Source organism: Chiloscyllium plagiosum, unplaced genomic scaffold, assembly GCF_037043375.1.
Source record: "Chiloscyllium plagiosum isolate Xiang-an unplaced genomic scaffold, Cpla_swu_hap1 HiC_scaffold_16, whole genome shotgun sequence".
Classification (NCBI taxonomy): domain Eukaryota; kingdom Metazoa; phylum Chordata; class Chondrichthyes; order Orectolobiformes; family Hemiscylliidae; genus Chiloscyllium; species Chiloscyllium plagiosum.
The window spans coordinates 3,908,854-3,924,944 of record NW_028270154.1 but is presented as its reverse complement, the minus strand read 5'-3'; the positions used below and the strand labels follow the sequence as shown (position 1 = coordinate 3,924,944).

Below are 16,091 nucleotides of genomic sequence, written 5' to 3'. Positions count from 1 at the left end.
TCAAAGTTTGAGACCTAGGTGTTATTCTCAAAGAAGAATAAATTGATGAAAAACGTCAGAGAAATAGCTGAATAAAAATCTAAAGTATTTATGTATGAATGCCCATAGCTGTTTTACTGTCCTATTGAAGAGAAAACTTTTATATGGACTTTATTTTTTTCACTAAAATTCACTTGCAAGGTAAGCTTTTGTTATTATAACTGGAGATTAGTGGAACAAGTATAGATAAATGTTAGATGTATTAACTTGTATGGGTGGAAAAACAAATAGGAGTTGTGAAGAGCTTTTGGGATGAGGCAAGATTTTGACAAGTTCATAATATTCTTCTGAGGAAGATTGAAACATTAGCTCTGATTTCTCTCCATGGATGCTGCTAGGCCTCCTGAGACTTTCCAGCTACTTCTGGTTTTGTTTCAAATGTGGTGTTAATTCCAAGGAAAAACACACAATGGAATTCAATTGACTTATTGCAAGACTGCAGAAATTCTACTTAGAAATTCTGCAGATCTGTCCTGCCATTCAATTAGCTGTGGTTGAATTTCAAGTTTAGACAGACTTCTATTTTTGTTTTGAGTTAAATTTGCACATACTGCTGAAATCAATGTGGAGTGCACTTAAGGGAAAAAAAGAAGTCCTTGGAAGTCTTTTCTTTCTGGTGTTTGAGATGCAAATGGAGCAATTGATCATGGGATAGAAAGTAAAGGATGTGATGCTGTCAGAGACCTGGGTTCAACTGCATCCTTGGATGATGGTCTGTGTGGCATTTGCACATTCTCCCTCTATTTGTGAGTTTACACTCTCAGTTCAAAGATGTACAGGTTAGATGGATTGGCCAAGCTAAATTGGCCATAGTGTCCTGGGATGGGTGCGTTAGGCATGGGAAATGCAGGGATAAGGTAGGAGGTAGATCTGGGTGGGATGTTCTTCTGTGGGTGTGATGGTCTGAATGGCCTGCTTTGGTACCATAGGAACTCTATGAAAGTAAAAGTGGAGAAATGTTTTGAAATTTCCATCATGCCTGCATGACGAAGTGATGTGTCTGATGCAAATCTCTAATGGATTGAGTTTTGCAGGCTTTATTATGTTTCTACTGGGAGAGGAAGGTAAATGTTAATCTTTAGCTTGGGCTGCCCAAAAATCTGAATAGTGAAAGGTACCTTTGTGGCAAAAAATCCACTTATTGAGAAAGTAATTTGGCTTATTTATGTGCAAATATATTGGAAGAAATTCTAAATGGATTTGGCAATGCCACCCATTGAGTGTTACTTGGATGATCAGTCACAGATAAAATGTATTTGACAAAATGGGAATGAAAGAAGACTAGGCATTAATATTGTAGCCTTCAAACAGATGCTGGAAGATGAAGTAATCTCAAAATTGAAATGGGGGAATAGCAGCAGTCAGCCAACCGATTATTTCACAGATAAAGGAGCATTGTCTCAAACCATTATAAACACTGGCAAAAAAACACTTGTTACTTTGTGCCCTGTAAAAACAATTTGGAAATGGTGTAATTTTGCAGCTTTTTGATATTTTTATACAATTGTGTCTGTGATATCACGTGGTAAGGTTTGGCAAGAGAAATTGTATAATCAACCTATTATATAGGAACAGGAGGAGGCCACTCAGGCCCTCCAGCTTCTTCTACCATTCTATAAGATCCTGGCCAATCTGGGGCAGAACTTCTTATTCTTGCCTTGGAGCCCATGTCCTGTAATACCTTGTGTAATAAATTTCTATTAATCTCAGATTTGAAACTAACAATTGATCCAACATCCATTGCTATCTTTGGAAGAAATTCCAAACTTCCAACACTCTTTGTAGAAGTCCTCACAAACATCGTCTGAACAGATTTACCAGGGTGCTGCCTGAACTGGAGGGCAGGTTAAGGGAGCTAGTGCTTTTCTCATTGGAGCGAAGAAAGATGAGAAATGACTGATAGAAGTGCACAAGATAATGAGGCAGAGAGTGGATAGACAAGAGACGTCTTCCCAGGGCGGAAATGGCTATTGTGAGGTGGCATAATTTTGAGGTGAATGGAAGAAGGTTTAGGGGACATATCAGAGGTTGGTTCTTTAGAGCAGTGGGTGTGTGGAATGCACTGTTAGCAGTGGTGGTTGTCAGATGCATTAGGGACATTTAAGGGACACTTGCATAGGCACATGGAAGATAGAAACTAACCTCCATACCCTTCATTTTACTATTTAGAGTAGGATAAAATGTTGGGACAACATCGAGGGCTGTAGGGTCTGGACTGTTCTGTGTTCTAAACAGTCTCCAAACACACACTCCTGTTCAGTGATGTTCTGACACAGCTCCGGGCCATGGTGGGATTGAACTCAGGCCTCTTGGTCCAGAGGTATGGACACTACCATCATGCCACAGGTGTCCCTCAGGCAGCCCAGTGATCAAAATAGGGAACAAATTATCATTTGTTAATGAAGGAATAATTGACTATTTGAGCATGGGGAATAAGCACTGAAATTTCATGATGTGTAAACAGAAATAAAATTCTGACTTAAAGCATATACCTGGACTCTAATCAACCTCTCTCCTTTTTTGATTTTTAACATGTACTATTTACAAGATTGACTGCAGTAACTCAAAGGTTTCTCAGAACCAATTCCATCTGTAAGGACAAGGGGCAGCAGATACATGGGAACACCATCCCCTGCAAGTTTCCCTCCGAGCTACTCACCATCTTGACTTGGAAATATATTGCCGTTCCTTCAAGGTCACTGGGTCAGAATCCTCACGTTGCTGCCTTATTAGTGTTTCAGGTGTAGCTTCACTACCTGGACTGTCACAGGTCACCACCACCTTCTCAAGGGTGATTACGAACGTGTAATAAGTACTTGTCCAGCCTGTGATACCCACTTTCCATGAATAAGTAAAATGGTGTTCCACACTTGGGTGTGTGGTTCAACTGGGACAGGATAGGTTTATGAGAAAATGAGGACTGCAGATGCTGGAGATCAGAGCTGAAAATGTGTTGCTGGAAAAGCGCAGCAGGTCAGGCAGCATCCAAGGAGCAGGAGAATCGACGTTTGGGCATGAGCCCTTCTTCAGGAAGGACAGGATATGTTTAGATCAGGTTTATAGAGTCATAGAGATGTACAGTATGGAAACAGACCCTTCGATCCAACCCGTCCATGCCAACCAGATAGCCTAACCCAATCTAGTCCCACCTGCCAGCACCCGGCCCATATCCCTCCAAACCCTTCCTATTCATATACCCATACAAATGCCTTTTAAATGTTGCAATTGTATTAGCCTCCACCACTTCCTCTGGCAGCTCATTCCATACCATACCACCCTCTGTGAGAAAGTTGCCCCTTAGGTTTCTTTTATATCTTTCCTCTCACCCTAAACCTATGCCCTCTAGTTCAGGACTCCCTGAAACCAGGGGAAAGACTGCCTATTTACCCTATCCTGCTCCTCAGAATTTTGAAAACCTCTATAAAGTCACCCCTCAGCCTCTGACGCTCCAGGGAAAACAGCCCCAGCCTGTTCAGCCTCTCCCTGTAGCTCAAATCATCCAACCCTGGCAACATCCTTGTAAATCTTTTCCGAATCCTTTCAAGTTTCACAACATCTTTCCTCTTAAACCAAAGGGTTAACTGTGGAGATGTTCCAGTGTTCCCAGGCTACTAGCCCAAGACCCTTCAAAAACTTGGCTCACTCATAACGTGTCTGTGCCATGCTAACATACAAGTCCCTACTGCCCCTGTCCTCACTGATTCACTTAGGTTCTGGACTTGACAAAGCACCAAGTTTCAGTCTTGGCTTCAAATCCCACTCCACCTCTTCCAGCCCAAAGATTCTACCTGAGAAATTTGCCTGGTCCCTCTTGTGCACATATCACTTTCACCATTAGTTCTACTGGGATCAAGATGCTGGAGTTTCCTCACTTAAAAGAAAACCATCCACTCAACTACCACCTCCAACTTAAAAACCTAACTCTTAGCAAGTGTTGAGTCTCCAGCCCTTTTTGTTGCTAATGTGACTTCAGATTTTTATTTGATAACTCCCCTGTGATTCATTTAGTGTGTTTCATAGCATTAAAGATAGGGGTGGCACTGTGGCTCAGTGGTTAGTGCTGCTGCCTCACAGCACCAGGGACCCAGGTTTGATTCTACTCTTGGGTGACTGTCTGTGGGAAGTTTGCACATTCTGTGTCTGCGTGAGTTTCTTCCAGTCCAAAGATGTGCTGGTTAGGTGGATTAGCCACAGAGAATGCAGGGTTATATGGATAAGGTAAGGGGTGGATGCTTTACAGAAGGTTGGTGTGGACTCAATGAGCTGAATGGCCTGCTTCTACTGTAGGGCTTCTGTGATTATATAGAAATAGCAAACTTTTATTCAGAATGCCTTCTACAGAAAATTACTGTGGGCATTGATAGCAATTGCAAGACCATGAGGTACTGAGCACCATAACAACCCAGTGAGGACAAGCCCCTTCCCATTATCCAGGCCAGGACCAGAAACTTAGTGGAGAGTAGACTGCAGTGGTATTTCCCAGGAAACTCTCGAATAAGCATCCCTTGTTTCCAATATCCCTCTGATAAGAAAGAATAGCTCAAAGACAACAGTCTTTGTTTTTCCATTTTATTGGAAAGCTTGGAGGAAGAAATAATTACAATGATTGGGTCTTCTCTCTGTTGACTGCTCAGCAAATAAGGGCCAAGAATTTGTTTACATGCTTAACAATAGAAAAAAAATAATAGATATGAATCAAAAACTGTGCTCACTGCCCGCGCAAATCTCAGAAATAACATAGGAAGCCAGTGGATTAACTATTAAAGCATTACATGTGTTTCCAAACACCTTCAACAATATGATTCTGATTACATATTAAACCCACCTAAAAATAGTAACATACTTCCATTTGCTGATATTGTATTTTTATATAAAAGCAACATTTGCATGTACATAAAACTGTACAAAAACATGGCATACAAGCAATTAAATTAATTATATAAAGAGAACCTACATTGAAGTTCATTCGATTTAAACAGCGGCTGCTGCTTTAGCCAAATCTCATGGAATCTGGTGTTCACCCCCTCTCCACCTTGCCCCGAAAATTAACTTGTCTTGGTTAATTTGTCGAATTGTAGCAAGATATATGGTACAGGGCTCATTCAAAGAACTGGCCCTTTTACAGGAGCATAGGCCGCTCAAGGTCTGGTCCAGAATAACACATGGTAAACTACATTGCAACACAATACTTCATAAATACACATGCAATCTACCATTGGATCCGTTTTCATAGAATGAAATAAAATGCATCAGCAACCTCTGCTTCCTGATGCAGGAGAGGTGGTTCCTTGAGATCCCATGTGGCCATTCTGCCACCTCGATACTTGCTGGGAATTTTTGGTACCTGTATGACTTGAGTTCCAGACGCTTCATTCTCCCATTGTGATACCTGTTCTAATTCCAAGACTCCTGCATCATGCAAACTGGAGCTTAGTTATATTACAAGGCACCACTAACTTTTCAGTTTCCCACTGAGCCAAATAGACACCCTGTTCTTACTGATAGCTTCCAACAATGATTTCAGACTGGAGGCTTGGGGTGGTGGACGTTAACTGACTACCTCATTATTTGGAGATGCCAGTGTTGGACTGGGGTGTACATAGTTAAAAATCACACAACACCAGGGGTATAGTCCAACAGGTTTAATTGGAAGCAGCCCTCCAAAAGCTAGTGCTTCCAATTAAACCTGTTGGCTTATAACCTGGTGTTGTGTGATTTTTAACTTTGACGACCTCAGTGGTTGTTTTCTGATTACTGTCCCAGGTAATGCTACTGACCAGCTCGGTCCAACTGAAGGAATTGTGTCAACTTTGAGAATGCATGCAGCTTAGAATTCCACATTGATACCGTCAAGCTGTTCAACAATTTTTTTCCAGAAGCAACGTCAAGTCCCTCCACTAGTTCCTGAGAATCGGAGATGACAGAACTCTGACAATAACCACAGGGGTTCCTGCCTTGAACAGTATATCATTCAGATCCCACAATACTGTCACTCCAGAACACAATCTATCTTATACAAACAAAAAAAAAACTGAAGCCCAAAAATCCTATTGATGACATTCTGTATTTATGTGTTGGATTCAGAGTGAATAACTTGATTCAGTTCTGATGAGACTTTCAACTTAAGGTTTGTCTGATTTGAAAATAGGCAATGACTTCATGCTGTGAGACCCATCAATTTTAAAACACCAAGATTTTCCCTTACACCAAGAAAGGCTTTCAGTCTTCACTAATTATGCGTGAAGAGTGCTGTAGATTAGTTAGAAACTTAAATTAGCCATCCTACCTCCCTCTTCCCGCTCATCCCTGCTCTCATCACCCTTTCACATTACAAGGCACAAAGTGAGTATGCTTCCCTACACTCGCAAAGCTTGGAAACTCCAGATTTGAGAGGGATCAGGTCTGATCACAGATTTAGCAGGGCTCTATCACAGATGTTGAAACAAAAAAAAACATACACACACACAGAAGAATGCAAATATTTTGTGACAACAGAGCAATAGTCATGCTAACATAACAATTTTCTTTTATACAAATGCACCATCTTCCCTGATAGGAGCTTCACAAGTTGGGAAAGTGGGTACAATTGGGAAGGGTGCAGTATTTGGAAACAATCACCACAATTAAGACCATCGGAGAAAATGGTTGCTGGGTCATTGAACTAAAAGATTAAAATGAGCAGTGAGTAGGTAGCAGTGCTGTGATCTGTAATTGGTCACAAAATTAATTTAAAATTCCATAAGATGCCCTGATCACTGAGTAATGAAATGGTCTCCATGAGACTTGGTGCTCTGTTGGTACTTATTTGATGGTTGAATAAAAAAATCCACTTTCACCATTTGAGTAGATTTTAATGGTATAGCTATGACAAAGCCATCTGTCCAATTCCATATTCACTTTATTACTGAATGCTCAGTATTCAGTCCTGAAGAAGATACTTTAATATGATTGGTACAATGACCACGACATAACAAGAACATCTAAAATTATTGTAAAATTCTTTTCCATGGGGATACTGAGAGGAGGGGAACACCACTGTATCAGCGGTCAGTTGGTGTGCAGCTATGGATAATGCTGACCTCTCTTCCCTCCCTTTCCTTTCCTCTGGGGGATCCATTCCAATGATACAGATACACTCACATGCCTGCACACTCAACCTCATATGTCTCTTGCGCGTACACACACACACACTTTCAGTGATTCCTGATGAAGGGCTCCTGCCCGAAACGTCGATTTTCCTGCTCCTCTGATGCTGCCTGACCTGCAGTGCTTTTCAAGCACCACTCTAATCTTTTCACACACACATTGAAGCTCACAAACAAACATGCACATACTTAATCACATGCACACACACACTTAATCACTCACACCAGATAAACATGCACACACTTAATCACACACTTGCGCACATACTTAATCACACACACACAAACACAATCACACATACACATTCAATCACACGCATATTCAATAACACAAACATGCAGAATTATGCACATACATGTACACAAGCAATAATATGCTTGTATACAGCAGCACATATATGTGCATAGATACATACACAGACATATGCAAACACACACATAAATGCTTACACAGGCACACATGAACACTTGTGTAATTATATGTCACGTGCACACATGCAAATGCACATGTAAATATATCTGTACATTCATATGTGCACATAGAAATATGCACATACATATGCAAAAATCCATGTGCACACAAATACACATTCACATGAACAAATACTCATACATACATGGGCACACACACACCCATACACACTCTAAAACACACTTTAAAGAAGTTTCAATAAAGTAGCTCATAAAAACTATAATGCCATTCACACCAATGCATTAGCTTACAGAAAGCTGACAAGCACATGGACCTGGCATCAATCCTTATACTGTGCATATGGAGCAGAGTGAAGTGTCTATGAAGTAAACCCTCTATGTTCAGCAAGAGTGAACAGCAAACCCAGCAATGGCTATGATCATCCCAGAGGTTCACAGACCAAGGTCCAGAGGTATATACCTCCCTTTCCATTGTCCCATATCAAAATAAGTGGCACCTGAGACCACTAGTCATGTAAATGTTAAAATGACAAGTCAAGTCTTTTGTTTTATTTTGAAAGCAAAAGGAAGGAACAGTGAGTAGCAGAATGGAGACTGGACATGGTTCACCAGTACCCGTTTTCTGAACAATTATAAATAGCAGAAAAGGCAAAGGCCATAATGAACCACCATCAACTTAATTAGGTCACTGGACGAATTCTTCAGCTAGACTTACAAAATGACATTTCATTGCTACCTTTCAAATTATTTACATGAAGAAAAACACAACTTAAGATCGCTTTGCTTTACACCACTGAGCCACATGAATAACAGTGGAAGAGATTTCTCCCAATCTCTGAACCACAAGAGGTGCAAGTCATACATCATCTGAAGGTTATATTTACACAAGTGTACAGCAATGCTTGCGAGCTTCTGTGCTGATTGGTCCCTGCAGTTAGGGTAAACGTGCCAGACAAGTGGTCGACAACGAGATTTAAGCACTGAGGTGCTAAGTTCTAGAACTACAAGAGTGTAAATTTCTTTTTTTTTGGTTTTCCCCTCTCCCGACATCACCCCCACATGGATGACATGAATCAACTGCATTTATCCACTCCCACCACATCCACACACAAGAAACGGGAACTGAAAAGAAGGAACAAACAAAAAAACCGATTGATTGCATGCAGTTAAGAAGTTCGACAGCGATGGAAACGATGAGCAGGTCAGGTTTGAGTTTTGACTGCTGATCTGCCTGTGTTCTTTTCTGCTGTTGGGGTGAAGACTCTGGCAATGGTGTGGAAAACCCTGCTCAATACTCAATTGGAAACTTCCATTTCAAACCTGTCCTTTCTCCGAAATTCAAGTTCACCGTAGAATTGTACTGCGGACAATAAAGCCTTTGTGTTTTAAGTTTGTTCTCACTGTATGTTCCTCTTTGCTGTTTTCCCCTACTTAACCCTCGCATTTCCATGTGGTTATAAAACAGCTTGAAACAGGCACACAGCAGGCTCCGCCTCCCGTCACAGATAAATCTCTCGCTTGGAACTGGGTGGAGCAGGGCCAGTCGTGTGTTGATAGTCAGGTGGTTGGGTGAGTGGGATTTCCTCCAGAGCCGAGTCCTTGTTGAGCTCATGGTTTGAACTGGGGAAGGCACTGTGCGTTGGTATGAAGCGAATATTGGCCAACTTGGCATTGCCATCCTCCATGAGACGGGGGCTCACGTTGCTGAGGCGATCCTGGCTCCCCCGTTCTTCATAAGGCACAAAGGTGGAAAGTTTGGGGGCATTTTTCTGCTTCCTGTTGGGGGATGGTTGCCCTGGCATCCAGCAGGAATCAGAATGACCAAACTCTGTGCATTCTCTTGTGCAGTTCCCAGTCATAGCAACGTCAGGTAGTGGTCTGAGATCTACATAGATATAGAAGCAAAGAAAAGAAAATGATTCATTTATCCTCATACAAGAACATTTACCTGCATTTAAATATCATGCACTTAACAGAGTCATCTATGCATTGAAGGGAATGGTAACAGAAAAAGCAACACATAAGGCAGCATAAAGCATAGGGAAACAAAAGTTTGGTTAAAGAGTTTAGCCTCTGGTGATTGATTCGAAGGAAGAGAAAGCAGTCGAAAGATTTAGGTAGAGAATTTCAAAACTTCGGGCGTCGACATATACAACCTTAAATTGATTGGGGAGGGCTGGGAGCGGGGAGATACTGGCGACAGTTGTTGCTAGTTGCTGGGGCCCAATGGAAATCAGGGTATTGCCAGAAGGAAAGACAGAAGGGAATGTTCCCAGAGAGTTATGAGGCTGCAAGTGATGAGAATGAGGAAGATGAAGTTTATAGGCGAAAACTGTGGTGCCGGAAATGCACAGGTCAGGCAGCATCTGAGGAGCAGGAGAGTTAACATTTCGGGCATACGCCCTTCATCAGGATGAAGGCTTATTCCCGAAACGTTAATTGTCCTGCTCCTTGGATGATGTGTGACCTGCTGTGCTTTTCCAGCGCCACACTTCTTGGCTCTGATCTCCAACATCTGCATTCCTCACTCTCTCCTGGTTGTTTGAACCTGAGGATGAAACCTATAGGCAATTGAATCAGGAACATGAGAAATTTAAATTCAAGGTGTCATTGAAATAGGGTTCAGCTGGGTGATGGGACTTGCTGAAAATAAGAGTTTGAAATGAAGTCAGGTTTACCAGATGTTGTGGAATGTATTGGTAGTCGAAAAACAAACAAACGACAGTGGATGCATGGAGAATGCTGGAGAAACTCGGCAGGTGCCCCTGCATCTCTTGACAAAGCCTTGAAACTATGTATGTGGTCAGAGTACAATCAGCCAATGAAAACAAGCTCTCCATGTCCACTCTCTCCAAACCCGTCATAATATTGAACACCTCTCACTGACCACCTCTCAATTTCCTGTAAGATTACCACTCATTCTTTCAAATCCCAATCAGTACAGACCCAAACTTACTCCTCAGAAGAAAATGTCTTCGCTGGACTACCTCTAATCCCTTGGATACTTTTGGATTAACAGCGGGAGAGTGAAATTAAACTGGCTAGTGTAACTTCAGGACACATTGAAGGCAATCACATAAGGAGCAGTCGGCACAAAGAATCCAGTTGAGCCCATCATAATTTTGCTACCCAACCTCTCACACTCCCTCACTCACTCTCCAAAACCCAGCAAACTTTAACTTTTCAACCCTTTTTGATGTAAGTGTTGAAACTGTTTCAATTGCCCTTTTAAAATAATTTACTATCAGTGCAGGATCACCAAGTGACAAACACATGACAGTTCTGAAATATTACTGGTTGTAATTATTAAGTTGCCCAACACTTTGCTGAAGGTGTAATGATATTGGTAAAACATGGACTATCAATTTTCAATTTCAACCCTTGGAGTTTTAATACCTGAGAATTTCCATGGGCTAAAATGGTTTTGAAAGGGCAAATATGGAACTGGAATCAATTACCTGCCCACAGACTGAGGCAAATTCAGGAAACCAATCTGAAATAAATGAAAGCCTGAACTAAAATTACCATTTTATCTAAAAATGAGTCAAATGAGGCAGCTGTCAGCAAACTGGTATCTACACTTTTAGTTTGCATCTTCCTGATAAACAGTCAACACTGGACAGGAAAGAATGTTGGTGGGGCATCCAGTTCAGAGAAACAATAGGACCAAACTCAGGACTATACAAATGAATTCTATTTTTGCAGCTGCATTGAACAACAGCAGGGAGGAGGAAAAACTAATTTCTATCTGAAAGACATTGAAGTCTTTGTCCCTGTTTGTTTCAGCCTCTCAGAAGAACAAACATTCATCAAGAACTCAAAGGTACCTATAAATTTTGCTGCTCATGATGGTATAAGCCAATAATTCAGTGGCTCTGCTTTCAGATGAACAAGTTAACACCTCAAACTGAACAGCCTTTATTCCTTCAATCTGTACCACACAGTGTCTTAGTCTTTTCACATGTGGTGATTATGTTTGTTCTTTTTCCTCAGGCATAGTAGATAATAAAATTATTTTTTTCCTGTCACTCAAGGAAACAAAAAAGCCAAGTATTTAATGGAGAACAATTGCAGAATTCTGGGGTAGAGATATTTAGGTGTTCTGGTGAAGAGTGACAAAACGTTAATATGCAGGTACAGCATATAATCAGGAAGGTTAATGGGATGCTACCCTATATTAGGAGAGCAACTAAAGTTAAAAATAAGCTTGTTATGTGATACTCAGCATTGCCTTTTGATGAGAAGGGCACTGCTTATCACTGGCCACTTGAGTGTTTCCCTTCTTCCTGGTGGTAGAAATAGAATAAAGATTTGTGCACCCGTTTTCTTTCACTATGTCTCACACCTGCACACACACCACATGGGTGCGGGGGAAAATATAAGCAGTCCCACATTTAGGCAGTAATGTGGTGGGAAAAAATTTCTTAAAAATTAAAAATAAAATCCGGGCCTTCGTGAGACAACATTCTGAATACTATGTATAGTTTTGCGTCACCTTATTTAAGGAAGGATGCAGTTGGAAAATATTTATTAAATTGGAATATGGGATGAGTGGGTTATTTCATGAGTAAAGGTTGAACAGACTGGGTTTGCTTCTCCTGGAGTTTCGTAGACCGAGGGGTGACTTGATTGAAGTTTATAAGATCCTGAACAGCCTTGCCAAGGTAGATGTGGAAAGGATGATTCCTCTTGTGGATGAACCCAGAACGAGGGAGCACTGCATCCCAATTGGGGAATGACCCTTTCAGGGCAGACAGGCGATGAATGGATTCTCTCAGAAAGTTATGCAACTGTGGAACTCTCTGCCTTAGGAGGCAGTGGAGGTGTTGGGGAGTGGAGGAGGGTGGGGGTGAGGAAGTCATTGAATATTGTGAAGGGAGAGGTGCAGGGAGATCACGGGCTAGTGGGGAATGAATGGGAGTGTAGAATTTGTAACAATAGGTCAGCGATGACTTTATGGATTGGTGAGGTAGGCACAAGGACCCAAATGATCTAGACCTGCTCCTAATTCATAGCATGTGGAGGTGCCGGTGTTGGACTGGGGTGGACAAGGTCAGAAGTCACATGACACCAGGTTATAGTCCAACAGGTTTATTTGAAATTGCAAGCTCTCAGAGCGTTGCCCCTTCCTCAGGTGAAGTATAACACTACAAAAGCGTGTGATTTCATTAAAGCTGTTCGACTATAATCTAGTGACTTCTTACCGAATTTACGTTTGAGAGTCATGATCCTTTGTGAGGAACCTTAATGGGCGACCCTTTATCCTTAACCAGTGATCTCTAGTTTTATATTCCCTTAAAAAAGGAAATATCCTTTCCACATGCATTCTAGTTATTAACCATTCGGTCACTGGAAAGCAATCTCATTTGCTTAATCTATGCAAACACCTGCTTGACATTATCAAACCTCCTCTGCTCTCCCATCTACTCGCACAGTGTAATTCTCACCACACAGGCTTTCCAGGAAAGATACTTCTGCATTCTACAAAACATACACATCCATCCCAGAAACACTTCAGCTGGAGCCAACCCAGCATTTCATAAAGTTTTAACTAAACTTGCTAGCCTCTATGCTTCTATTTATAAACTCTGTATTTCACACGTTTGTTCACCAGTTTTATTGAAATTTTACTCAAAGCTTTGTGCAAAGTGCTGCTCTTGCTCAAATATCCTCAGAAAAATAATTAATGAAGCCTGATAGAAAACGCATCTGATATCTCGCAAGAAAAGGAGATTCTCTAGATTTTACTTCGGGAATTAGACAAATACTTTAGGGTGTGGCAAATGTCATTCTTTCAAAGAGCTGCTGCAGGTGTGATGGACCAACAGCAGGGGCTGAGTCAAGCAAAGGCCACATATTACATTTGGGACTTGAGGCAGTTTGATGCCACACTGATACTTGGACATTGTAGTAACCAACTGAACCATTGGAGGGAGTTAGACAGAACTTCAGACACCAAAGATATTTCGAATGCTGCACAAAATGAGAGAGAGAGAGAGAGAGAGAGATGGAGCATAAAAGAGAGAAACACAGAAAGAAAGACATATGGTGTTCCCAGTCTTGACCTTTCATTTGAAATGGTTCTGAAGAAACTGAATCATCAGCTCTGCTTCATTCTTTCTTGTTGTGGTTGGCCTGCTGAGTGTTTCCAGCAGTTTCTCATTTTAGATACGACCAATGGGAAAGAAAGAAACATTTCCTGCTGTTTGAATAAAATGTTCAGAAACAGAAAATAGCCTTTAAAGTTATATGGAAGTTCTATTGTTACCACACTGAAAAAATCAGATCAGCCATAAATATCAATGAGATGGAAATGTGCTCAAGGCTCTTGTGATGCATTGGTAATGTCTCTATCTCTGAACCAGGAGATGTTTGTTCACATTCCCACCTGCTCCACAGGTGCATCATAAAGTGATGTGTTTTTGTGGCAATGGTAGTGGCCCTACTTCTGAGACAGGAGGCCCTGGTTTAAGTTCCACCAGAGGATGTTTTGTAACATCTCTGAGCACGTTGATTAAGAAGTCTGACTAATAAAACAAATACCATGTGCCAACCCATGTAATATAGATTCAGCATGATTCAGAGGAAACCTGAGTGGTTGAATGTTCCTGTTTCCTGTGATAAAATCTCTTCAAATACATGGTCAAGGAGCTCTTAGGAAAAATGATTAAGAACCAACCGATGGTGAAGACATTGACATTGCATGCACCAATGAGGCCTAGATAGTTTTTATACTGGAGTAGGGGACCCAGTTGAATTGGAACCATTGCTGTGACAGAATGATGAGGATTTTGGGTATTAGTTGGCTGTTTGATCTGGGAAGGCTGAGAGTGCAGAATTTAGAACACAACAGATCATTCCTGATCTCACTGAATGGTGCAACAGGCCGATGGACTGAACAGCCTTTTTCCGCCCCTAATTTGTATATCTCTATTGGCTCCACAAGGCCAGTGGCAGCCAGAGTAGAAATCTGCCCTGTGGAAAGTTGCTATTTTTGAAATCACTCTTTCTGAGGACAATGGCTGAATTTGGAAATGTTTATAGCTGGGTGAACTGCCTCAGTCTTAAGCTCAGAATTTCCTTCAAACTCACTCTCTCTTCAAGACACTCCTTACAATCTTCCTTACTTGATTAAGCTTCCAGTCACCTCTGTACATGATGCAGTATTGGATTTTGCCAGATAGTATTTGTGTGAAACACCGTTCAGTCCCACTGCCCCTTTCACAATCAGCTTTTCACATGAGCTGTCTCTAGGACTCCAAGTAGCAAATCCTTCTCCGCTCTCAATACCCCAGCATTGGGAAGCTGACCTTTCGCAGGGTCGAATGCCAGCCACACAATCTCATTGGTAGAGGAGCTTATTCCCCCATTATCTCAGTTCATCTTTTTGCCAATTTAATTTTCTAATTTCAGAGCATCTCCAGCAATGTTAAAAAAAAGACAGGAAATGACAGTCACAGGAGTAAAGTCCTTCAGTCCCTTGGACCTCGTTCACTGAAATTCGACCTTAAGACTATCAAAAACAGGAACTGCAGTAGTCCATCCAGCCCCTCCAGTCTGTTACATCATTCAATACAATCATGGCAATCCGACATTCCTCACATCCATTTTCCTGCCCTTTCCCCATAACCCTTGATTCCCCGACTGATCAAGAATCTCTCAATCTCAGCCTTAAATACCCCCACAGCTCTCTGTGGCAAGGAGTTTCAAAGACACTCAACCCTCAGAGAAGAAATTGCTCCAAATCCCAGTCTTAAATTGGTGCCCCTAAATACTGAGACCATGCCTCTTAATTCTGCACTCTCCCATGGGGAGAAAACATCTTCTCAGTGTTTACCCTGTCAAGCCTCTTAAGAATCCGATATTGAGACAGAGACAAATTGAGCAGTGATCATGGCTGATCTGTAAGTGGGTGGAGAGATGCAACGTATTGGTTTTTGCAGCAATAGGTTGGAGGAGGGGAGCCTGAGTCTCCAAAAAGATGAGGACAGGGAGGAGGTAGTGGTGTCACAGTGAAAATTTCACTGGTTTTGTGAATCCAGGTTAATATTCTGAGGATGTGGGTTCAAATCCCACCCTGACAGATAGTGATATCGGAAATCAATAAAGGTCTGGAATTTAAAAAAAACATAACCATCCAGCCTTGGGTGACTGTGTGGAGTTTGTATGTTCTCCCTGTGTCTGAGTGGGTTTCCTTTGGGTGCTCCAGTTTCCTCTCAGTCCAAAGATGTGCAGATTAGATGGATTGGCCAAGGGGAATGCAGGGTTACAGGGATAGGGGTGGGTCTGGGATGGGTGCTCTTTGGGGGAGGGGGGGGGGGAAGGAGGAGGAGGGGGGAAGGAGGAGGATAGCAGGGAGGATTCGATGGGCTGAATGGCCTGCTTCCACACTGTAGCGATTCTAATTGACCAGTCAATTGTTACAATATTGACTGGAATTTGCATATTCGATGAATGAATAAAGGAGAAGGGGTT

General features: G+C 41.7%; 1 protein-coding gene across 4 annotated transcripts in view; it reads right to left on the bottom strand.

The window, feature by feature from the left end:
* Nucleotides 1–4,592: 4,592 nt before the first annotated feature.
* Nucleotides 4,593–16,091, bottom strand: part of LOC122556417 (protocadherin-1-like) — a 370,067-nt gene continuing 358,568 nt past the window's right edge. For 3 of the 4 annotated variants that reach the window (XM_043703030.2, XM_043703029.2, XM_043703028.2), the window contains exon 4: nt 4,593–9,501. In XM_043703030.2, the coding sequence (XP_043558965.1) occupies nt 9,116–9,501 (386 nt within the window). In that variant the 3' untranslated portion in view covers nt 4,593–9,115. The remainder of the gene's footprint in view (nt 9,502–16,091) is intronic. The other variant, XR_006313530.2, reaches the window with a different exon arrangement.